The 25,875-nt window shown below is 43.5% G+C and overlaps 1 protein-coding gene across 1 annotated transcript in view; it reads right to left on the bottom strand.

Moving 5' to 3' along the window:
• Nucleotides 1-439: 439 nt before the first annotated feature.
• CYYR1 (cysteine and tyrosine rich 1) overlaps nt 440-25,875 on the bottom strand; it is a 63,392-nt gene continuing 37,956 nt past the window's right edge. The window contains exons 3-4 of the mRNA XM_056329393.1: nt 5,195-5,352; nt 440-1,441 (exon numbers count right to left, since the gene is read on the bottom strand). Of these exons, the coding sequence (XP_056185368.1) occupies nt 1,308-1,441; nt 5,195-5,352 (292 nt within the window). The 3' untranslated portion in view covers nt 440-1,307. The remainder of the gene's footprint in view (nt 1,442-5,194; nt 5,353-25,875) is intronic.

Genomic DNA, 25,875 nt, shown 5'->3' with positions numbered 1-25,875 from the left:
CACCCAACTCAAACCAAGGGCATTCAGCACTTTCAAATCCCTGAAAAGAACCACTGTCTTTGTGGTTCATGAATAAATCTGCGAAAAATACTAGTCTTACCCTGGAAGGGTGATGCTTTAAGGTAATGGAATACTCTGTTCTGAAGTCAAATAGCTTCTGCTGATTTACAGTGAGTCCCATAAGGATATAGGACATTTTAAATCATAAAGGTCTGTAGTTTATATTGTAGAGATAAAGTAATTTTGAACAATATGCGTGACAAATGCAAAAAGTATTACAGTTTTAAAATGCCCAAGACAACATTGAAAAGGAGTCTGATGCTTATAGTCTCTATGTTCATCTCTTTGGTTAGGCTGAATATCATTATTACTGGTAAACAATATGTTTTGTTTTTTTTTTTTAAATAGTCTTTATGCAATCCAACTGAAGACAAATCAATGATGTTTTAATATTTGGTTTTTATTTCTTCTCCCATTTGTGAGTTTTCCCAATGCAGTATTTTTGTAAAAAATCAAAGTTATCATTTGCTGATAAAAGAGGCACTGTAGCATATTTCTAATGTATACAGTATTCAAGTCCAGGTAAAATAAATCAGCTATAAATTAGAGTATTTCACATATAAAAATGCTCTTTGTTTATATTTTAGGCAACAAACTAGTTTCAAACTGTTTAAAAAAAGGCACTTAAAACAACCTGCACTCAGCCAAAGATAATATCCATAATTTTTTGGTTACTGAATAGCTCCGATAGCATTTCTCCTTGTAATATGCTTATCAGACCAATATGCACGGCTGGTCACTCGGTATTACCAGACTTAAGAAGAAACTGAAAATAGCTTCAGTCTTCCTTGTTCTTTCTTATTCTCCTCATTTCAAGGAAAGATGTAACACATACTTGACAACAGTAGTTGGAGTTTTATCCCGGAATAAGCCCCAGCAGGTGCCTCTTGTGCTTTCAAAACAGCTTGTTGAAACATGTGCACGACTTGCATGTTCTTACACGGGAAGACCTCCACTCCCACACGCTGTAACGTGTTGCAGCTGAAGCTAAGCACTAATACTAAGCACTACCCATCAGGCACTAACTTACAGGAACTGTTTCTTTGGTCACATGTTTAATCATGAAAAATGATGGTCTGGAGTGGACAGTATTCTTCTTCATCCTGAGCCATGGCAACCCCCACAGGTTATTTCAACACCTGGCAGTAAATGTTGATGCAGACCCCTTCCTATTTGTCCCTGAGCCGATAATATTTGTCCCAATGGTGCTGGCTGTTTCAACAGGCTATCTGTATGAAGCCATATGATTACTTCCCTGAATAGCCAGGGTACGGAGGGGGTGGGGGGTACTGTATCGAAGTCTGTGGGGTTGGAGTATAAGGTGGAGGTAGGTCAGCTGGGTATTCCATTTCATATTCGTAACTGTATGGTGGTGGAGCCACTGAAATTGGAGAAAAAAGAAAACATAGTTAAAAATATTTTTTTCAGATGCAGGCCCCCAAGTATTTTCTAGTTATCATTCAGACCTCCATACAACAGATGTTAAGCCTCCCGGCAATGCACTCACTTTTTTTCCCCAACTGTCATTATACAGCCACTTTATGTTAGTGCAAGTCCTTCCTCATTGCCCTTTCCTTCACTGCTTAGCCGTGGGCACAGAGGCACGTTGTGCTTGTAACAGTGTTTGGCCATACAGCAGGTGGGTCTCCTCGGTAATTTAAAAGTGCTGAACGCCCCTAGTTTGAGCTGGGTGGCTGGCCATACGGCCATAGCAGGGTGATGTGGCAGAGCTAAACTTTTTCAGGAGAGGACAGCTGGGTTTTCATCATATAACCATTCTCTGCCGCCTCTTTCAGCAGCAACATGGATTTATGCCATCTCGAAATGATGGGGTAGACGGGGCTTTCGCTGATCTCCACAGACCTCTCAAACACTCCCTGGATGCTGAGGAGATCTGTGACATGCCATGCCATGACAAACACAGCAGTATCGCACCTCCCAGGGCAAATGCCAGACATCTTCCCAGGACATTCCCAGGGCTTGGGCTAAGGAAGAACAAAGCTTTCACCTTGATCACTCCGGCAGAGACATCTGAAGAGAGCCCAATGTTTGTCATTTAGGAAACAACAAATAACATTCACTAACAGCTGAAAACATTTTCTCAACTACTTCTACTAATCTTAGAGAAGAAGAGTTAATTCAGTGATCAACAAGATGATAAATGCCGCATAATGATAGCATGGTGGGAACGGAATGTAGGCTCCATATCAAGACCCCATTAGAGTAATCTCTACAAATTTTAAGGTCTGTATCTGCTCATGTCACTATGTTACTGTTAGGGTCCAAAGTCTGCTCATGTCTCTGTTCATGTCACCACGGATGCTTTCCTATCCCCTCCCTAGATGTCTCAAGCAGACTGGCAGTGAAGTAGCACTTGAATGGAGAGGAAACAGAAACCCAGGATGTTTGTAATGGGGGGAAGAGACTCAAATCCCAGTGTGCCACGTGCCACGTGTCCTGGTTTTGTCTGGGATAGAGTTAATTTCCTTCTTAGTAGCTGCTACAGTGCTGTGTTTTGGATTTAGTACCAGCGTAATGCTGATAACACACTGGTGGTTTAGTTGTTGCTAAGCAGTGCTTACCCCAAGTCAAGGACTCTTCAGTTTCCCAGGCTCTGCCAGGGAGCAGGTGCACGAGAAGCTGGGAGGGGACACAGCCAGGAGAGCTGACCCCAACTAGCCAAAGGGATGCTCCATCCCACAGAACAGCATGCCCAGTGTATAAACTGGGGGGAGCTGGCTGGGAGGCACTGGTCACTACTCGGGGACTGGCTGGGCATCAGTCAGTGGGTGGTGGGCAACTGTATTGCACGTCACTTGTTTTTTTTCCCCTTGGGTTTTATTCCTCTCTCTCCTTCTCCTTTTCATTACAGTTATTATTGTTGTTATTGTTATTATTATTTTACTTCATTTCAGTTATTAAACTGTTTTATCTCAACCCACAGGTTTTACCTTTTTCTGATTCTCCTCCCCATCCCACCAGGGTGGGTGGGGAAGCGAGCGAGCAGCTGCACGGTACTTAGTTGCTGGCTGGAGTTAAACTGAAATTTCACAACACCATGAAAAACACTCTCTGCTCCCTGAGACCCCGGCTGTTGGTGTGGCTGAGGCAAAGGAAGGGCATCCCCTTGCCTGCCTGCTTGCCACTCCTGTCCAAAACAGGTAATGGCACAGGGGAGGGTTGGTCACAAACCCGGCGGCCAAAGTCAGGTCACTACTCCAGAAGTGTTCATGACAGCGGGCAACAGAGAAATCATTTCAGAGCTTCCCCATCCTCCAAAAACTGCTGCTGCTGAGAGGAAGAACTGCTCAAAGTAATGTTTGCATGGGTAACCAGGAGCGTGCAGACTCAAACTGCCTGGAGGTGGAGAGAGAGGGGTGAGTCACTGCAGGAACAGACTTGGGGAGGAAAAGGCTACAGCCCTGGAGTCTTCATTTTGCTCTTGTTTTTACAGCTTGCAGTGACTACTAGATTCTGAAGTAGCTCTTCAGCAATTCATGGTTGAGAACGCTGCAGTCTTCTTTCATTACTCATCTCTCTATGCAAAACAATGGTGCAATGATAAGGATGATTATAGATGGTTTTAGTTTAAATGGAAAGTAAGACCACGAGGGAGAAAACAGACACTGAGTGCAGTGAAAGTGATAAAGGAACACATAAAAAATATTGCATTTCTTGCCTGTAAGTATACATAATCCACGTGGGCATTGCTGCAACCTTTGCACCAGGAGGGAATATAAAGGCAGGGGATCTCTAAGAGTGGGATGAGGGGACTTCATCCATGAAACACCATTGCCTTTTATTACAATGAACTCTCGAGTTATCCCAAGGCAATCACTCCTGGATTTCTAATTAACAACATCACTGAAGCAGAGACATAGCTGCATTGCATAAACACCGTTATGCCGTTTCCAGGGTCAGTTTTGCTCTTCAACAATGTGGCCACTTTCACATGGTGGGGAGTCCAAACAAAGAAGCCTTGCAGACCCCAGCTAGCTCAGTGCAGATCCACCTTTGGTGCTCCTGTACCCTAATCCTAGACTGGCATGAATTGACAAATGTGGTGCAGGCAGAGTGGCTCTGCACAGAGCTAGCTCAGGTACAGCCTGATGTACCAGTTCCCACTCACTATGGGCACAAGTGCACTGGAGCAGACCCACGATGGGTCCCTACTGTCCCTTGGGGTGCCCCAGAGCCTCTGACAGCTTATTAGCTCAGTGCCAGATCTGGCTTAGGCTCTGTGCCTCCCCTGGTGCCACCCTGCACCTAAAAAAAACGTTACACCAAAACAATGTTAACTCACAGACAAGCCTGCACTGAGCACGTCCAATGCTCAGCTAACTCTGACCAAGGCGCAAGAGGCCTCTCTGCACCACGCTCCAAGTTCCTATCAGATCAGGCACAGTGCCAGACGGATGCAGAGAGCTAGCTCAGATCCAGCACCACGTGCCAGCCAGCAGTCCCTCCTGGGACACACAGCAGAGAACACCCTGCAAAAATGCCCACGTGCCTTTGTAGAAATCATCTGGGATCCTGCAGGGGCTTGTGAGCCCTGGCCAAGTACCAGCCAGTTTGGGCTGCATTAGATTCCACATGGCACCACTTGAAGCCTTTGTGCTATGATCCACAGGCCTTATTGTCCAGGTTTTCGCCTTTCTGTGGTATGCCAGGCCCCCATTATATCAGACAATGAAAGGGAGCTGACTGCATATGAACAAAAGCAAATACAAGAACCAGAACACAAAAGAAAAACAAGGGATCCATCACCAGAGAGCCTCTGGCACAGGGAGAAGGTCTATCCTGTACAATGCAGCAGTGCCCTGAGTGAGGTCTCAACATGCTACTGCAGGCACCACAAGCCATACAGCTGTGGAGTCTGGCACCTGGCCAGATCTCATCAGCCTACTGGAGTATCTGAATAAATTAGCCCAAGCAGAGTGCTGCACTGACGAACACTGAGCACACTGAGCTGTCTTGCGTTTCCCAGCAGGGAGTCATGTTGTTCCCCTCCCGACTGAGAAGAGCCTCCTGCTGAATTCACATCTCCCATTAACTGTGGAGCCATAACTATCCAAAGATACATTCCTACCGTGAACACAGGCACACTTGAAGGAGTGTCATTTTGCTTCCTTACCTGGGTATGTGCTGATAGTGTTGATGTGTGTAGTTCGGATGACCCCTACTCGAGTCCCACGGTTGTTCTTCATGCACATGCAGATACAGATGGCAATCCCGGCAATCACTCCCATTATAAATACTATACCAAAAACAATTCCAGCTATCGCTGTGCCTCTGCAAGGGGAATAGAAACATGCATTCAGTCTCAGCCAAATAAAGTTTACAAAATAAAGTTCCTTTCTCAGAAGTGGCTCCCATTTGAGCAAAAAGAGTACACATTGATTACTGTAAATGCTGCAAACTTTGATCCATCAGGGCATCTCAATAGAAGATATGACAGATCTCCAAGACCAAAGTAAGATGCCTTTGCAATCATGCCAGATCACTCTGCTGATTTACTGTATATTAAATCCTCCCATTCCAAGGTTATGTGGATTCAACAACTTTTCAATATTACCAAGAATAATTTCTTCCCTTTCCCCTCATCACACAAGACATTTTCTTCCTAAAGGCATTGGTATGATTTTCTTTTTAAAAGAAAGAGTAAGTTATCCCCAGTAATATATTCCAGAAGCATCCCAAAGTGCCTGCATGCTGTGCTTCCACAGGAATGGTTTTGTCATTGTTTTATCTTCGGTCAAAAAGTCCTTCTTCTGTGCTTCTGTGCCCACAGGTTAAGAAGAAGCAAAGTGAATGCCCACTCTTTCACACATCTGCTACTGCTGCCAGTACAAGTATTTGAGGCTTAAATGATTTCTTTTAAAAGGGTCCAGAGGAAAGAATTTAGTTCAGCCTCTGAAGTAATGAATCAGACTTTCCTTGAAATTTTATAGAGAAAGGAAAGGAAGCCTTACTGCACTGACACACAGGAGACAAACCTCACCAAGAGGCACTGAAGAGCTCCCAGTAATACTGAGGGCAAAATCAGCTCTTCTGATGAACCCTAGTTCACTCAGGTTTGTTGTCAGGCACAGGCTGTAAAGCATATGTTATATGAAAGGTGGTATTTATAGCCTACCCTTTTAGGAAAAAAAAACCCCAACCTAGTGACGTACCAGAATATTCTGTGTTCATCGCTTCATCTTCCAGCAAAGATTTCAAACAGCAACCTTGCTGGCAACTTTTTTACTGAACATTTTAGTCAATCCAAACTGATAGTTTGTCAACATGAATAAGCTCCACTAGGAATTATTACAATGCAGAGAATAAAACAGGCACTGCAATACTACGAAGACAATTCTTAAAAGGAGTCTAAACCACAGTTCAACTTCCCCATACAAGCATGTGAACCCATAGCAGGCCTGATTCTCAAAACGCTATTGATAGCCTGTTGGCTTCCAAAAAGTCAGCAAGAGTCAGGATGGATTCAGTATTTGAAAAATCAGACCTTCTGTTTAGGAACCCAAATATGAATTTAAGAGCTTGGTTTTAGGCACCAACTATTCAGGAACTTGGCCAAGATTTACAGTACAATTACTGAATTGTATAGCATAAGTAAACACAGACAATTTGCTGTCTTACTCAAATACACTGTCAGGGAGCTAAATTGCTCTCCGCTGTTATGTAGCAATGATGAAGAGTATATAGGGAGAGTAAACCTGTTAATATCTTGCAGAATATATAAAGGCCTAATTTACAAAACCCTAACTCATGGCAGCAAGCACCTGGCCATAAAACCCGTAGCTCAAAACACTGACGTGATCAAGTGCCTTGATATTAACCACCTGGAGAAACTGAAAAACACCTCCCCACCTCCTCCATATCCCCCATAGTTTGCATCCAACAACAAAAGTGTCTGATGCTCTTGGAAGAGGTGACCAAGAGACCTCCAGTTTACCCATCCTGCTCTTTCTGAGAACATTATCAATACCTAGAGAGAAACTGCCATGTGAGAAAACAGTTTGATTCAGGAGACACTTTAACACAATACTCTCTTAATTCCAGAAAGTTTTCTTATAATGTCACAATTTAAAAATCAGGCACAGTGCATGGTATCCCTATTACAAACAACAATGAATCACAACTGCTTTTGCTACATCTATTTAGTCAATGAATCATTGTGCCCTTCGTTGGGAGCACTGCGTCACAGAGTTGCAGGGAACTCTTGTTATATTGAAATCACCCCTGTCCCATATGGAAGAAGCAGAACCAGTCACTGCTGACCACTGGCCACAGGTCCTGCATTGCATTTCTGCTTTGTACAAGGTCCACTGCTGCCCAGCTCCTGCCTCCCAGGTATGCTCTGCCTGGCTGATCTGCTCAAATCCGAGAAACCACAGCAGTTTCTTGCACTTTTAACAGCTGCACCCTGAGGAAAACCCAATCTCCATCCTAAAGCCTGACAGAAGTGCCGACATACAGCACGTTAGCTTCCCAGTGCTAAATTAAGAGTTCTATGTTAATAAAGCCCATTTTAAGCACAGTTTTAAACAGTTTGTCTCAGCTGTCTCCAAAGGCAAAGGTGTCCCATTTGTTTCCAAAGTGGTCAGCCAGGTGCCATTTGGTCATCTGCCCCGAGTGATAGGTTGCACTCTTCATGCACCAGTGCCTACTGGACACCGCAGCCTCACACCCAAAGCCTGTTCCCCTTCTGCACAAACAGCAACTGCTCCAAAGATTCCTAGTGACTCTTTGGCAGTGTTGGCTGACTGGCACTACCTTGCCTCTGCAAAGAAACAGCATCAGGATAAGACACAGCTGTGGAAAGCCCCTCTGTATCTGCCTGCACCTGAAATTCAAAACCATCTGAGGTCCACTGGCAAAACTTCCAAGCTGGAAAAGGACTCTCAGTCTAAACACAGCTATACTGGAAATCAAAACCCACTTGTGCCAGGCTAGCAAACCCAGGTCAATAAGCAAAATAAGAAATATCTGCTAAAGCATTCTTTTGCTGGTCCCCACCACAGCTCTTTCTGGTATAGCCATGAACCAGAAACAAAAATGGTCACCAATGAACATATTCACCACCTAGCTTTCCTGACAAAACTGGTAAGTGCAGGTTTTGCTCGTGGTTCTGAAATCAGGACAAAAAGCAGTTTAAATAGCTAGACCCACCACTGCTTGTGGATCCGGGTTTTCACACTGCAGGGGTAAATTTAGACCACCTATGGATGGTTATGCAAAGAGAGCCTGGAATATGGAGCAAAAGATGTAGGCCACTTCTTAAATCTGGCTACAGCCTGACTGTGTGCCAGCAGAAAGGTGCTCACTGGTCTTGGTGGGCTTCAGATCAGACCCAGTGCCAAGCATGTGAAACTGTACCAGGAATCACATGTTTGAGTTGAAAAGGATCAGTCTGAGAGGACTCCAGATGTACTTTCCCAAATACCATGGAGCGTAAACCCATCCTGATTCGGAGTCCTGCAGCCCCTGCCACTCACAACAGCCCCCTCTAAAACTGGGAGCACTTAGCCTGTAAACATCAGGCTGCACCTCCTCAGCACCAAATCCTGGCAGGATGACGGTCATGGAGTAGCTGTTCCAGGCACACAGCACAAAAATAAATGCTGGTTCTTTTTGTGGAAAGGCTATGATATGACTAGAATGTAAGAAGAAAAATAAGCGTGCATTTTTTATAAAATAGTGAAGTTTCTCCTCATGCTCTCAGGGAATTTTTGAAAATAAGTGTCCTATAAGTAAATACCTCTTATTTTATATTAAAAAATGCTTGCTTTTTCTTTCTCTGATATTTTAGACTTCTGTCTATATAGACACAGAGGGATACAGCGATTTTTTATGCTATCACCACCATAGAGCTGTTCAAGGGAAAGTGCCTAAGAGAAAAAGGACACCGTAAAGGAAAAGAAGACCTAGAAACCACAGAGCAGAGTCACATAGCAACTAGGAAGTTTGAAATAAAGGGAAAACTTCGAAATGGAACAATGTGAATGAAAACATTATGCAAAGTCCTTTACAGAAGCAAAGCCAATGAAGAGAAAAAGACTGCCACAGAAAAACAATGCACTGAAAGGTGAAGATGGGGGGGAGGCGGGGGGGAAGTAATTTTAAAGCTGTAGAAATGTCATGAGACATTTCGGGGTAAAAAACAGATATTCAAAGAAGCAGCTTTCCACCTGCTTTTAGCAACATCCTGCTGGAAAGAATATAAATCTTATTCACAGCTTAACATTTATGGCCCAGCAGAACCCCGTGCAGGGATCAGGCCTTTTGCTGGGTGGCACCAAGGCCTTGGCAATGCTCAAGCCAGGCAGGGCTCTCACTGCTCTTGCTGCCAGCACGGCTGAGCCGCCTGGGGTCAGAGAACCTGTCCCTTGGGGGAACTGGTAGCCTGGGTGTTTTACACAAGCGGCAGAGGCATCACCAGTGGTGGCTCCAGCCTGCAGTGGCTAGGGTTGAGATGACTAGAGAAAAGGAGAGAGACTGAAGAGCAGCCCTGCTCCTTCGGGCCTTAATAAGTGGGAATGGAGTTAATTTAGTTCCCCTTCCCTCCTCCAGAAGGCTAATACTTTGGGAGTTAGGCAAGCAAAGTGGATGTCAATCTTGCTCAAGATGAATATGACTTTCGTGGTCATGCCCACTTTGGGGACAATGCCTAAAAAAATCTTCTGGCTCAACAGATTAGTGTTTCCTGAAAGAAGAATGATTACTGACTAGGTATCAATTTTTAAATGCATTGCCAAAATCTGGGTAGCAGGTATACATGGCCTGCACTGCTGTATGCCAGGGACTTTGTAGTCTGTTGGCCTCTCTTTTTCTTCTTGAGTTCTGCCGTAACTTCACAAGTGGTGCAGTGTGGAGCATAAAACTTTGCCAGGGAGTCTGGTTTATTAGTACAAAACTGCTAAGAAAAGAAAAAACCTTTCAGTCAGCTTTTCCAGAAAGCCCACAGACTGTAATGCAAAATGTTTTAATCCCACTGCGACCAAGACAGACCCTCCTGAGTCTACCCGCTCCACCCCTGCTTCCCACCCAGGGATCCCCAGCAAAGTGCATGTTCCAAAACCTCTCTGCATCACTGTGGCCAAGGGATGCTGTGCAGCATGCCCCTCCCCCCCAGCCTCCTCCTGCCTCTGAGGTGTCCTCAGCATGGGGGCACGCACAGGTCTGGCTCTGCTTATGGGTTAGAGCAACCCAGGTGGGGCACAGGGGTATACATGCCTGCCAGCCTGGCCTTGCTGGACCAGAGACCTCCTGCCATGCCCTTGCACCCCAGTGCTGCTTCAGCCTCGCCCAAACCCCTCCTGCTGAGGCTTCGGTTGCCCTCCCCTTATGTTTGGACTCATGCCTCTACACCTGCACCTCCTTGGTGTGCAAGACAGCCCCAAGTGCTGGCACCATTCTCCTCGAGGATGCCCTGGGGACAGTATCCATTTGCACGTTCTACCGTGTCCCCACCCGGCAGCACCCCTTACCCCCTGCGTATCTTACAGGGAGGAGGTGCTGCCCAGTGCTTTGCTGGCTGTCCCCACATCCCCGACTCTTCAGCTTTTGGCTACGCAGCCCTCATGCCCCTCCCCTTTTTGCATTTGTTGTCCTTCACAAGCAGATGATTTCTCTTGATTCCTGTTTCCCTTCAGCCCTTCCCCTCCCTGGGAGGCCTTTAAAGGCTTTCTTAAACTAGAGAAGCCACTAAGGGCAAGTAGCCAAGAAGATGCCCTGGGAAGAGCGTAAGAAAAGGGAGGACACTTTCTCCTCTGGCCTCCTTCAGTGATTTGCAGTTCAGCAACTTTCTGACCCAGACAGGTTGGTTTGTTTTTTAAGTTTATCACTCAGTGGATTTCTCCTCTGCAAACCTGCCCAGCCTCACCCTGAGTTCATGTGAATTTTAGCATCCACAGCCTCATGTGGCAAAAAGCTCCCCAGCTTAATTACATATCTGACGAACTGTCTCCTCTGGTCTTTTCTGAGCTGAACGCCCAGTAATTTCACCTGAGCCTCCTAGCTCTCAGCTCTTCAGCTGCCAGCTACCCCTTCTGCACTGCCCGTGATTTTACAGACCTTTAGCATTAAGCCTGGCAGCCAGCTCTTCCCTGTCCTGCAGGAGCCCCATCCTACATGGCTGTCCTACACAAAGGGATTGCTTCACCCTCTGATCACTCCAGCCACCCCTCCTTGCACTTTTCCTCATCCTTTTGTGTTGTTTTCTGAGAGCTGCAGCAGAAGCACATATGACAGGGACATAATAATGCTTGCTGTTTTCTTCTCCATTTTCTTCTTAAATAATCCACAGTATTAGATCTGTTTTTTCTTAACTGTCAAAGAGCTGGGAACTAAGGTTTTATGGCACTATTTACCATAGTACCAAGTCTCATTTCTGAGAGGTAATGTCAGCTCAGATCCCATCAGTTCATGTGGGAGTTTGGGTTCTTTTTCCCTGTATGCATCACGTAGTGTTTATGGGCTCTGGATTTCCTGCCACAGTGCCTGGACTCGTGTCCTCTACTGGAGGACACAGGCTAAAGCTAGCACAGGTGAGCTGAAGCCACCCGTTTTTCCAAAGCTTAGCTCACTCTATTAAGACTGTATCAATTTAGAAACTATCACTGCAGAAGTGACAGAGCTCCACACCAGAGATGCATTTATATTGGCATAAAGGTCTTTTCATCCTGTAATAGCTCACGTTAGCAATTTTACAGCAATTTGACCGGGTATAGCAAGAAGTTGTTAGAAGCATGTGAAGATCAGTATTCCTACTCTGCCTTTGCTATATTTCATTACCATATTAGTGCAAGAAAAATGTGCCATTCTCAGTCTTTACTTTGCTCAGCTGATCTATTTTATCTCATCATCTTTTCTAATTTCCAGTACTGTTTTAGTTCTCCAATTAATTTATTGCCAACTCTCTGCATCTATGACTTGCTGGCGCTACATGTGTAGAATAATATTAATAATAATGTATGCAATACATTTTGGAATACTACTGCTAATACTAATAAATACCTTTTAATTTTTTCCCCTTTCAAGCACTCAAAAAGAAGCTGATAAGGGATTTTTAAAAGCTCATTCTCGGAGATAAAACTACCAAAAAAAAAAAAAAATCAATGATCTTTGATCTTCTGATTGAGCCATTGCCGTTTTGAAAAAAGTACTCTTTGGACTCTTAATCAGACTTGATATTACTTGGAGGGTGGTGTTGGGCTATTTATTTAATTTGGTTGGCAAACCCTGGTTTACTCTGACTGCCAGCTGAAGTGCAGCAGGGTTGCACTCCGTTTTCTCCTGCCTCCGCTGGAGCAGGCAGACCCATTCTGGGGGGTCTGTCCTTCTCCACAGTTGTCCCTTTATTTTCATAAGGACAAAACCATGCAGTGAGTGATCCTCTAAGAGACTGGCTTTGCTCTCCAGGCCTTTTTGGCTTTACGGCTGGGGTACCTTGAGAACCCCATGGCAAAAGCTGATAGAGGAGTGACTGATTGAGCCAGGGTACCCCATGGCTGAACCGATAGCCTTCTCATCACAGTGTTTTACAGCCCTGGAACACAGACACCAGGGCAGTGTGGTCTGAAGAGCCATTCAATTTGGGAATCAGTTAAATAGTCAGCTAGTTGATGCCTCCCGTTTTAAATTAAATAATTAATTTACAGAGTAGCAACTCAAATGGACCAGGCTTGCCTTTGAGAGCTTACTTTGCAAGTTGTACTTAGACAAATTTCTGACTAGTACTTCCTTTAAATACATACCGCAGGGAGGAAGGAGATGATTGTCTGCTTCCATAAACAAATCTCGCCTGCTTGTTAAAACTCAATACAGACTGTACTTGGACAGTATTTCCCTTCTTTTGCTCCTGTTCCATCATATTTAAAGTGTGTTGTTAATGTTTAATCCCTTCCAAATAGTTTCCTCTGTGCCTTTCCCTCTTTACCTTGTTATACGCACCAAAATATCCTGAGTAGCAGCTGTACAATGAAAAGGCAGTGGGTGATCATCCCAGTTGCTGACCTCCCTCCTCCCAGCTCCTTGTGGACAGGTCATCACTTTGAGACTGCTCCATATTGTTAAGCTACATCATCTTGGAAAGGGTTAAAGGACAGTACTTTCCGTCTTTTAGTATTGCCAGTGCCTGAGCAATAGGGTACCTTCTACAGCTTGTTAAAAGGCTGCTGAGCCACTGAAGCGTAACTGTGGCAGGCTTGCAAAACCAGAGAGAAAAATCACATGAACTGCAAACCAAAAGGATATGTAATTACAGCCTGTTCTGGTTTGGGCTGTCATTGGACAGACTTTTCAGACAATTTCCTTTTGAGAAATATGTAGACATTTTATGCTTTCTTCCTTTATGCCAAACCATACGCTTTTCTCCCCACCACTGCTGGAGGTGCTGCTTGGCCAGTAGTGCCGCGAAGTGTTTCAAATAAGCAATCTGGAAAGGCCAATGTAGCTGCTATAGTAAAGGAAGAGTACAGAAAGCGAGCTTTTCCTCTAGCTGGGTCCCAAACTGGTTCCCCTGCCTGTGTATGACAGGTCTGAGAGCCTCCTGCTGCCCTAGGCAGAGGGTGGAGGGAAGGATGGCATCACTTCCACCCTGCTTTGGACTCCGCGTAGGGCTGGCTCACAAATAGTTTTATGGACACAAGGAATGATGCATGAAATATAGCCAGGAGGTGCATGCCACAACATCATAAGCACAATGCTTAAAACACAGTTGGTGTTATTAACTGATCACAGCTAAGCAAACACATTTTGATCAGTCCCAACCTGCCCAGCATTTTCATCAGCCTATTAAGTGCACACATACAGATGCTGGCATTGAAATACAGAGTCCATCTGTTTGTCAGTTCAAAAATTTCAGGATATTTCCAGAATATGAATAAAACCCCCACAACCCAACAACACATATGTAAATTAAAACAAGAGATTAAAAAAAGTCAAACATAGAAGTAATGGGGGGAAAGCCTTTTTTTTGACATTTTCTGTGACAGATTTCTGATTAAGATACTGCAAGGCTTCCAGTTACCACTTCTCACCCTCATGCTCTCCTGCTGCTTCTCTGTCCTTGTTTTGCAGCAGCTCCTCTCGCCCTACCTTTCCCTCTCAGACATCCTGTGCTGTTCCCTGCAGTCATGACCTTGTCTCGCTCTGTAATGTGCTTCACATGCTTCCCTGGAAAGGAAACAGAAGCCATAATGCAATTTCCACTTTCCAAAACATTTCTCATTGTGCTCACAAATCCAAGGCCCAATCTGACATTGACTTAAAGAGAACATTATGGCACAACTGTACCTAATGTAGCCTTTGCTTTAATTTAGGGATTTTTATTCTTTTTATGCCTGCAGTTTGCATTGTTGACTGAGGCTGCCATTCAAAACATTTTCTGAATCAACAGCAATGGGAGAGGCTGAAATTGCTGCCCTACTTCCAGCCCTTTGAGCATCAAAGCAAAAGAGGTCAGGACAATATGGTGGGCTTCCAAGAAGACCATAAAGTTAGTAACCCCCAGTAACAGCTCACTTTTGGCAGCTGGGTTACTGAGTATTAACACTTAGAAGAATCCCAGGAATATTATCTTTCTGGTAATTCTTCACGTACTTTTTCTGAGTGATTTTATTTACACCAGCTTCTGCAAACACTTGACTTTGCACACTCCATGGGCTCAGCCCAGGAGAATCCTGCAGCTCTCCTTTCGGGAAGCTCCTGCTCCAGGAGCCTGGCTTACTGTTGTGACTTCTGCACCTCTTGCCTGTGAGATCCTGAAATCTCTGAGCTACCAACAGGCAAACCTGCCTAAGTTTTACCCAGGCATGCATTTAGAGTGTGTTTTTACCTGGCCTGAAGCCAGGCCTGTAGAGTCACAGTTGCCAGAAAGGTTATTTTGGCCTGTTAGCATGCCTGCTGCCTGCTTTGTGCCTGTAGCAAACCCTGAAGCCAGGCACGCATGATGTGATTGTGATGTGCCAGGGAACATCCCGCACAGGGCTGTTTTTTGGTCAGTGAAACAAATGAGGAGACTCCAAGGGAAAGGTCCAAAAGATAGGGCTCAACTCTTTCCCTGTGAGGCTGAGTAGCACAAAGGCAGGATGGAGGTGACCCACATATTAATTAATTTTAAGAGAAAGAACCATGACGGCTGTAATTAAGAGCAGTTCCTCACAATTCCCAGGGCAATGGGCTAAACAGAGATGAAAATGCTAGATATGGAAACCAAAGGAGAGTTCTGCCATGCTTCAGGATGTCTTTTTGTGTCCTCCCTTCATTTTCTTGCTGTTGGCCTTGATGTCTGTCTTAATAGTTTCATACCACTCTGCCCGTTCCAATCAACTTCACTTGCAATGTTTTGCACAGTGAAGGCTGGTCCTTATTGTATTTAATTTTCTCCATATAAGACTGTCTCCTTCTCAACAGCCTTGTGTGTGCCAGCTAGCCACTGCCCCAAGCACTTCAGCATGAGCTGTAGCTGCTGGCAGAGCTGTGAGCTAATAAACATCCTCTGCTGCCACATTCACTTCAGCTGGAACAAAGAAACCAATGAAAGAGTGAACTGCTTCTTGGCAGAAAACCCTCTACCCCCTTAACATGACAATCACACCTTAATAACAACGAAAATAACAACAAAAATAGCAGTAGCACTCTGTTCATTCGGGTGGCAGGGTGAAAGAGGGCTGGCGTCAGGGTGACTTTCCTCAGCTGTTCAGAGCTGGGACCTGACTCCTGGACAAGGCATCCTCCAGGCATTTCACAGAAGTGCTCGCACTGGCACAGCAGAGACCTGGGCCAGGTGACTTGGGAGGGCAGTGCTGGAAAAGCCTTCCCCTGCTCATTCCTGGTGGCAGCACAAACTCGAATCAACCTCAACTGACCGTGTATCTGTGGCTGAGTGAATTGAGGTAGAAACACGTTATTTCCCTGCCAGTTAAATCCTTGCCATGACAGGATTGTCTTTGAGAAGTAAAACGCCACTGAATTTAACAAAGACACTGTTATTATTTAGATTGCTAATGAGAAACCTGTTTGTATTGTGTAAACATGGCTGTGACCCTGGACTTTCCAGGTTCCCTCAGGGGCTACCAAAGGCGGCCATGGTTCAAGCGTTCAGTCTCAAAATACTCTTAACAGAGGCAAAAGCCCAAACTTGGTATCTTGCATTCAGTCCATGCTTCATATAAAATTGCATGTTGCTGACTCAAGATCTCCTTCCCAATTATGGAAAAGTTGAGGCCAACAGAAACATTTTTTTCCTTCTTGGTGGTCAGCTCTGAAGACAAAAGTAACCTAGATGCCAATCTAGTAGCTTATGTAAATTGCTAAGTAAAACATATTTTTAATATTGGAAGATTTCTGCCTAGATTCAGTGTAGCCCCTAAATAAACATTTGGTGAATCACCGCAAAGAAGTGCGCTATCAGCTCCTGACAGAGACAGCACAAGCCAAATAAGGGCTGTCAGAGGAATGGCCACAGAGTGCAGAGGGAGAAGCCACCAAGCAAATGCCACAGACCAGTTATTAAAAAACCAACTGCAGCTCTTTCTTCTGCAAACTGAATTGGAAGAGCATCATAGAGACTCTCATCCCTGAAATGCTCCCTGCTCATTCAGCCCATTTTTCAGGAGTCCCATCATTCTCCCTCAAAGAGGATCGCAGATCTTCCTCTGGCATCCTAGGATAAATCCTCATCATCTATTTAAAAGATGCATGGGACCTCAGATCATTCAGAGGAACTTCTTTACAGGAACACACAGTTTCTTCATAAATTGCCTCTCTCTGAAGTAAGTACTGTCTTGAGAGAGATCAGTAGACACCTGAACACAGCAAAACCACCAGTGCAAACTGTATTTATCCACAACATCACTGGAAAAGCATCTGAAGAATATAAATAATTGGAGGCTTTGGCTCCCCCCTGTACCTTCTGGGAAGACCAGCAGTGCTCCTACTTCTTTTAACGGAATGTCAGAGGAGCACCGCGACCCACTTGCTGAAGCAGTGCCAGGGCTGGTCCCAGTTACATAGTGACTACACCTGCAACTAGGAAACAGCTCTGACAGTGAAAAGCCAAGCCCCTTCCAGCTCCTGCAAAGCTCAAGGCATGTGACATGCAAATCACAATCCTCTCCTAACTAATAGTACTGTTTCACTTGTACTCTTTCACTGACATTAGTGAGTTAGAAATTATTCCTGGAGAAGCTTATTAACTCTACTTTTTTTTTTTTTTTCTAAATTCTTGGAGATGGAGGGAAGATGAAGGAGATAATTTTGCCATTTTATGCAATAAAGAGGAGGAAGACTGTAACCAAAAGTACTTTTTCACAACAACAACAATGTGAAAATAACAGAATAATAAGACAAATGAACAGATGCCTGCAAACCCCCCTACTTTACGTACCTGAAAAAAATGTTGTTGACTTTTTCAGAAATCTGATTCTCAGAACATATACATTGTGGCCCCAAAATGCATTTATGATTTATTAAATTTCAACTCAAATTGAAGGATTTTACTGCTTTTAGAAATTCTGTCTGTTACAGAAGTGAAAAAGATGTAGGATTTTTTTGACATTTAATAATCTGAAGTGGTTCCTGGAAGATCTGGGAGAAACAGTCTGGATTAAGAGATTAAAAACCCAGTGTTGTAAATTATTTGATCCCATTTTAAAAATAAAATCATAAATTATGTGCCTTGCCTGAGTAACAGTGCAATAGCTTTTTAAAAAGGCAGTTCTAGCTAGTACTGTATATTTTGAGTCTAAATAAATCTATCTGGGCTTTGAATTATCCAGCATAGGGATTTTTCCCTCATATCTTCCAATAAAAATAGTAAGACACTGAGAGTTTAATTTTAGAAATTCTGGAGCAGAGTGAAAGGAAAAAAAATGGTTTTCATCTTCTCCTTCTATCTTCTTTTTCTAATGTATTTTAATATTCATCTCTTACCCCTGTGAAAGCAATAAAAGAGCCTCTTCTGCATTCTTTTCTGCATCAGATTTATAGCACCAATTCCATTTCCTTTTCTCATTCTCTCTTCCCAGGTGCTGTGTCAGAGCTTATGAGGACCACAAAGACCTGCTGAGTCTAAGCCAGTGGACATTCCGGCTCTAAATCACCATTTGCAAAAGCCTACAATGAACTTGAAAAGTATTTACAGAAGTCTTTGCAGGATTCAAACCTTATTACGTAGCATAAGCAAATTATGGTTTTAGTGGTTTGGAATACACTCATTAAGCATGCATGAAGTGCCATTTACAAATGTAAAAGGAGTTAAGTGCTTGAGTATATGAATCATTTTATGTTTCTGGAGAAAAGGACTATGAGTCAGAAAACTAAAAAAACCTGAAAATTAAACTGTAGTTACAAAAACATGCTGTGGCTCTTATAGGTTCCATAAAGTGATGAAAGTCCCTTTATCTGAAGGCAGCTATGCTGAGGATGCAGAAGTCACCGCAGGATAAAAACGTGCACACGCTACATTAAGTAATGTTGAGCTAGATCTGACCTCTTCCACCTCAGGAGTTGTCTGGGGGCTGGCGAAGAGCCAGTTGTGATGAATCAGCAATAACTTCCCTTGCAAGTGCACGAAATCCTTGCTCATCTGCCTGCACGGCCTGGACGAAGGACAGGGAAACCCCACTGAGCAGCGAGGGAGAGCAGACTGAGGACCCAGCCCCTTCCTCCTCTTTCCCTGGAAATGGGATATTGCTTATTCCTGTAAAGCTGTGCAGAAGAGACACCCCTTTGCCCTGGCCCTTCCTTACAGTTTCGGTGTTGCTTTGCCTTGCTTTTTACGCTAATGAGATGTAGCCCTGACTTCCTTAGGCGCGGAGCCCAATGCCCTTCCCCTCTCACGCAGGGAAGGTGAGAAGTGCCCTACCCAAGGGCCTTGCTTGGAAACCTCAGGAATGAGCTTAAACATATGCTTAGGTTTAAATATCACACTCCCAATGAAGTCAACAGACTTCATGTGCTTTGCTGAATAAAAGCCTAAATCCACTGTCTGTCAGACAATTAAAATGTTATCCTTCCATTTCAGTTTTGCCTAAGGTAACAGCTTTGACGCTCGCTCGACTATTTGAAAAGAAACGCTCTGCTCCCTCCTCTCCGGAACGCGAGGAAGCCTGGCAGAAGGCTCTCCCATGCTGTGATTATCACATTTGACAGCAGTTAAACACAACCGGGAACACCAAAGCACAGCCAACCTTCAGGTGTCCTTTGCCATACTGCACGCTCTGGTAAGTTCATGCTCTTTTACAGGTCTGAGCATTCATCATGGCTCTGAAACAACAACACGCACAAGCCAGAAGGGCTCATATCCATGCAAATATTGCTGGCAGCAAAAATGGAGATGTAGCGACAATCTGAGCTACTTCGACAGAACAATCTGTAAACACAACATTTATCGAAGTTTTCCTTGAGGCTTTAAGTACTGCTGTTATGTCACGACCTGTTACTAATCTAAACTTTACATCACTTTGCAACAATGGGAAGAAAGTGACTAAACACTGTTGTATGCCTTGCCAAATATTCAGCATCAAAAGCATCCACAACCGCTAAATCACATATTAATACAGCTTTCATTAAGATATATGCTCACAGGGTCAATTTTTTTCCCAAGTGTCACAGTCCATTACAGTCATTTCAGACATACATGCAACTGTTGGAAAGACCAGACAGGTCAGTCAACAGTGTGGTGGAGTAACAGAGAAAAACATTTTCCCCAGGAAAATGGACCAGATTCTGTCCCTTGGCATAAGTGAAACATGTACCCCACTGATCAAACAAGAATTACACTCTCAAATCAAGAACCGTACTTTAGCCTACACAGCTAACTAATATACTGAACAGGAACACTGTGATGCACAAGGACATATACTCTGCCACACAGCAGGTCCCCAAAACAACTCCAGTCTGGAAACATCGTCACTTAAGAAGGGATCAAAAAAGCTATTTCAGTTTTATATCAAAATGGCATATGCAGGGTCAGTTCAGACATACATTACTAGAATTAATACACTTTAGAGGAAGCTTGCAAAAGAAAAGATTTTCAGTGATCAGAAGAGTATGGCTCTGGAACAGCTTTCCAGTAGATGCAGCAGGGGTTAGCTACTTGAAAGATGTGAATATTAAGCTTGGCACATTTATGAAAGCAATCACGGGATGGGTTGCCTGCGATAGCAGGAGCCCAGTCGCAGTGACCCAGGAGTGCAATGCAAGCAAAAGTCCTGAATTCAGAGCCACGCTGCAGTAGGTAAAAAAAAAAATAAAAATACGCAAAGACATCAAAAGGAGTCATGTCTCTCTGAGTCAGTGCTAAGTCACCAAAGCTCTGGGCAAGCTCTGGGCTCAGAGATTGCGAGGAAGATCCAATTAGCAGCCTCCATCCCATACTTCTGTACATTTTCAATTCTTTTCTTTCTGAAACAGCTGCATGCATCAACTGTTTCCATCCAGCACAGATATTTTTATCTCATCAGGACAAAGGGAGGTGAGATAGTACGCTCGGACAGGTCTCATGGTGTGGGAGTGGCATTCTTGGTCACCTGCCTGATGGTACCAGAAGCATGTAATGGACTAGCCAATCTGAATTGAGCCAACTCAATTAAACAAATTGTACTGTACAGCTAATTTTCTGAGGTACAAAGTAGAATTATGCTTCCCAACTCTGGGGAAGAAAAGTGGTAAATGAAAGAACAGAGTGATGCGAAGCAAAAAAAGGCAGATGGTACAATAGGCAAAGAAAGTAAAAAATGGGACTCTAACAGCAACTACACTGAAGAACCAAAGAGACTAATAAAAGAATTAACTGGTCCTCCCTGCGCCACTAAGGATTTCTCCTTGTGCCTTTCAAACTTCAAAGGCTACTTGGACTCAAACAGGACGAGTTGAATGCAAAGGTCCTGACTCAACAAAACACTTCATCACTTAGAGTTGAGCATATGTTTAAATGCTTTGTGGCACCAGGACTCCAGCGCTTAAGGGGAATGAAGAAAGCAGGAAAAGAAAAATAAGTGGCAGTATGTTGGACTTGGCAGAAGCAGCAGAATAGACTGTGCCTAATATGTGACATGAGCTGAAACGGAAGGAGGCTGGGAACAGAGTTAAGAGTTAACAGGGTTTTAAGTATGAACAGCCTAGATGACATAATGGCTGAGAAGGTCTAATCCTGAAGTTAAATTGAAGCTAATGAGGCACACTGATTTCTCTGAAATGGATCAGAGTTTTACAAGCAGTGGTGCTCTACCTTTGGATTGCACCTTGCTTTTAAAACAATGGCCTTGCCACTTTCACCCTTTATGTGAATAGTAAACATTTCAACCAGACTGAAGGTTTGAGACAGGCATGCTGTAGGAACAGGACAGCAAGAGCACACGCAACGTGGAAGTGAGAGTGGGGGCAATGGGTGTCACCTGGCACAAGGGCATCCAGAAGCACAAGAAACACACCAGAAACCCGTGGCTGTATCACCTGGCACACACATACCCCCATCACAGAGTGAGATCCTCTCATGGTAAGCCACTACGTTTTGGCCCCACGATGAACATACACCCAGGCACAAATAGCAAAAAGGGCAATGGAGAATGAGAACAGCAGTCGAGTAAGGTGTCAGCTGCATTAATTAGCAAATTAGCCACTCATATTTGAGGAAGTTTAACCACTGCACAAAAGCAAAACACAACCAGGACACTAAAGAAGGATCTTAAAACTTCAAAAAAAAAAGGAGGAAAGCAAAACATTACTGTCTATAATGGAGAAACCAGAGAAAACAGGTAAAAATAGGAAGGTGTTTAATCATACAGTTCTCATTCTCAGGCTTTTGCAATGGACAGCTTACATGCTTGAGTGACTTTTTTGCAGTTTCACTGTTTTATACTTCAGCTACGTATATCTGCCTGAACAAAAGACATGACTTAAAAATCAGGTAAATGTATTTATAGCTATCTATCTTTAATGCTACCGTCTTGTCTACAGCACTGAATAGAAGGTATATATGAATATGAAACCCATAAAGCAAGAGAATACAATGACTGGTGTATATGACTTCAGCGTATAATTTAATGGACGTAACTCCTGCCATAGAAATGCACTCGTGCCTTTCTTACAACCTGCCAGGTTCTGAAAAATCAACTATGTGATCTTCTAGCTACTTAATTATTGTAATGTTTCTGTAGTTTGGGTTTGCTTAGGAATTATTTAATAACAATTTTTCCACACTGTGTTTTTACTCTGCTTTATCACACAGATAATTACAAAGAATTAGATTTACAACTTTATTTTTTCTGATCAGAAAACTCATATGGCTAATGTAACATACATGGTTCCATGTTTTATAAAACCTTAATTTCAAACATCAGGGTATCACTTGTTTTTCAGCCTTCATCTCCTGCACTCAACAAAGACAACAAAGCTTCTAACAGGACTGCCTGCATCAATGACAAATCACCATTATTTTGAAGAAGCAATTTGCATTTTTTAAATTGTATGTAAGAAAATAAAATTAAAAGTAGCCTTTCTGTATTTCTAACATCTGAGATATTTATTTCAGAACTACTGTTCAGTACATGCCTCATAGTATAGTCACCACAGTAAGATATAAATATTGCAGCTGCCACAGACGTAGCATGAAGTATTCAGGGAATCATTTCAGTCCCACCGTGCTTTCGCTTTCCCTTATCAGCAACTTATCTTGAAAGGTGTTTCATCTATTTCAAAATGTTTTTACAACCCCCTCATTTCTTTAATGGGTTTGGGGATTATGAACAGAGCCTCTCACCACAAGGGAATCAGATAATTCTCAGATAAACATCTGTTTAGAGACTGAAGGTTGTGCTAGACCTATTACCAGATTACGGGTGGTCTGGAGACCCTGTTGTAAACACTAACTTTTGGGAAGCAGAGGAACAGATAAATTAAATCCTTGCATTTCAAACCAGCAATTTGACAAAGTGCTTTTCCCTATTTTTCCCCACTTCAAAAAGAGGGTTCAGGAGATTTCAGAGAAAAAGGTTTTCCCTACTAATGAGAGGCTTAGCTGAAAGCTCATATGATTTAAACCATGCTGTTCCTTTCTTCCTATTTAATTGTCAAAGGGAACAGCCATGTTTTAATTTTGCCTTTTCCTCATTTACTAATTGCACAGAAAGCTGTAACATTTAGCTTATTTAATTCCTTACAGAATTAAACTCTACGAAACCAAAATGTAAATCATGCTCAGTCATTGACAGTTTAGATTACTGGCAAGCAGTTAGGTCTGACCTGATTTGAAGTGAGAGAGTTTAAATGCATATCCAATACAGGTCATGATCAAATACTCTCTTTTCCTAGTCTTACAGCTACGCTAGTTTTCCAGAGATGCATGCCAAGACAGGGGTTTTGACTGCCTTTGACTGATGATTTGCACCACGCTTCTGGTCCCACTACCCAACCTTCAGCCTCAGGTGAGCAAGCCATCTCAGGGTGATGGAAAGGAGAAGGTGGGGAGACAGATCTCTTTCCCAGCTTCCTAAAGAGAGCCTCACCTCTTTTTAATTAATCAACACCATGCATGTGTGACAATATTCACAATATGGAAAATAGCTTCTCCTTTCTTCCAGAGGACAAAATAGTTGTTTCAGATCCCCAGCTGGCTTGAGAGAATGTAGGCCTATGAATGCTGACAAATATTAATGCAGATACACCAGCCCAGGATCTCGCCCAGAGGGTTTCAGAGTAACTTCTACCCAGCAGCATTCAAATGACCTGCACTGTACTTCCTCCATGTAAAACTACAGTCAATGAGAGAAGAAAGTTTATCCAACTCCTACAGCACTATACTGAGCAGGTACTCACAGTGCAGTCCATTAAGGAGCAGATGCTGGAGCAGGGAAAAAGCATGAGGAGGAGGAGGCAGCGGAGATGAGCTTTTATGGACACATCGCATTTCCCAATCCCCATCGCCTCTGTGTCAGTCAGGGGGAGGCAGACGAGCTGGGAATGAAGAAGTTAAGTTGAGCCTGGGATAAAGCCCAGAGGAGGGAAGGTAAGAAGGGGAAGGTGGTTTTGTCTTTGTTTCTTTACATTTGATTGGCAATAAATTAAATTGATTTTCCTCTGGTCAAGCCTGTTTTGCCCATGATGGTAAATGGTAAGTGATCTCCCTGTCCTCACCTCAGCCCGCAGGGTTTGCCATCTTAGTTTCTTTCCCTGTCAAGTTGAGGAGGGGGAGTGAGAGCGCGGCAGGGTAGGCATCTGGCCGCCATCTAAGGTCAAACCACCACAAGCAGATAAATAATCTAGACCCCTAAATCTAATATTCTTCAATGATTCAGGCTCTCAAAGAGAGATGTTTCAAGAGATCCAAGTACCCAGCACCTGTGCCAGGTTTTCAGCTAATTAGGAGGGAGGATCCATCTTAGAAGCCCCCAGGACTGGCCTGTAGCTGCCTGCTCCACCTCCTCCCCAGAGATACCCATCCACGTTCAGGTTTCTGCCAATTACTCACTGAACTGCCACCAATTACAGCCTGATGTATTAAGAAAACACCATACTGGAGTGAGTTTACCTTGACTGCATGAAGTCTGACTGTCATTTTAGGGCAGGGGACACAGTTTTTCACTGAATGTCTGGTTGTTTTGGTTTTTTGTTGGGGTTTTTTTTTTTTTTTTTTTGGTTGTTGTTGTGTTGTTTTGGAAATGTTAATGTGACCTCTGAATCAGGGCAGAAGAAAGTTCTGCCTCTTCCAAAATTTTCTGCTTGGTGAGAACAAATACAAAGCAATTCACTATACAGATATCAGAACTGGCACAGACCAGCAAAGAATACATTATATTTAAAAATGTAACCCGCAGGTGCTCAGAGGTTAAGCTCACCTATTCTGGTCTCAAGCTGACATGACATAAAATCAGAGGTAGGACGGCTTTTGTGAACTGAGCTGAGGGAACAGGCCATTCATTAAAATGTCATACTGAAACACTGGAGAGAAGTGACAATGCTTAAATGGAAAGCAAAAATAGAATGAGGGGCAAAAAAATCCCTATTTAAGCAGTCAAATGACATTTAAAGAGACTTGATAGTAGCTGATTAACCATCATACCCAGAAAAACAAAAATCTCCATGATTTAATGCAGGAAGAGAAAAATAACAACAATACCAGCACTACAAAAGAAAACACATTCTCTGTCTTTAAGGCTAAACTCAGCAACCAGCTGTGTATCATGTAAATTTATGAAGAAAAAGCTAGATCACACATCTCAGAAAAAGCTAGATCACACATCTCAGAAATACTTGTGCCCACCCTACTAACCTTCCACAGGGAAACCTTAGGTACTTTTTTTAGTATGTGTGCAACATACTATGTGGAGCTGTGAAGAAATTAGTCAGTGCTAGGAGGGTAAAGCTGGGAAATGCAGCCAAGAAAATCATAGCCTAGAAGTTACAGCGGTGGCGGAAAGAAAATTTGCTGCTCTCCTGGGGCTAGCAGGGAGAAGTGGATGGTATTTAGTCCTTTCCCACCCTACCAGTCTCCGCTCCAGGGGACAGGATCTGAGCAAGTTTAACTGAAGCAATCAGGTAAAATGGAGATGTCATGCTGGAAGGGATGGCATAGCTGGACAAACTAGAGGTCACAGACAGGATTTTGCCTCCAGTGGCTGTCTTCACCATCTGAAAAGACAAATGGATTCTTCATACATTCAGTCCTATGTAGCAGGTCTGCTTTGCCAAGGTAAACACTAGAAATCACATTTTTCAAGTTGTCGAAGTTGATGATGGTGTTCCTAACTACATTTTACAAATCTTGTTTAGGACAGCAAATTACCTTTATAAAAGCACTCCTGTAAGGTA

Source organism: Falco biarmicus, chromosome 2, assembly GCF_023638135.1.
Source record: "Falco biarmicus isolate bFalBia1 chromosome 2, bFalBia1.pri, whole genome shotgun sequence".
In the NCBI taxonomy this organism is placed as follows: domain Eukaryota; kingdom Metazoa; phylum Chordata; class Aves; order Falconiformes; family Falconidae; genus Falco; species Falco biarmicus.
This window is presented reverse-complemented; position numbering and strand designations above follow the sequence as displayed.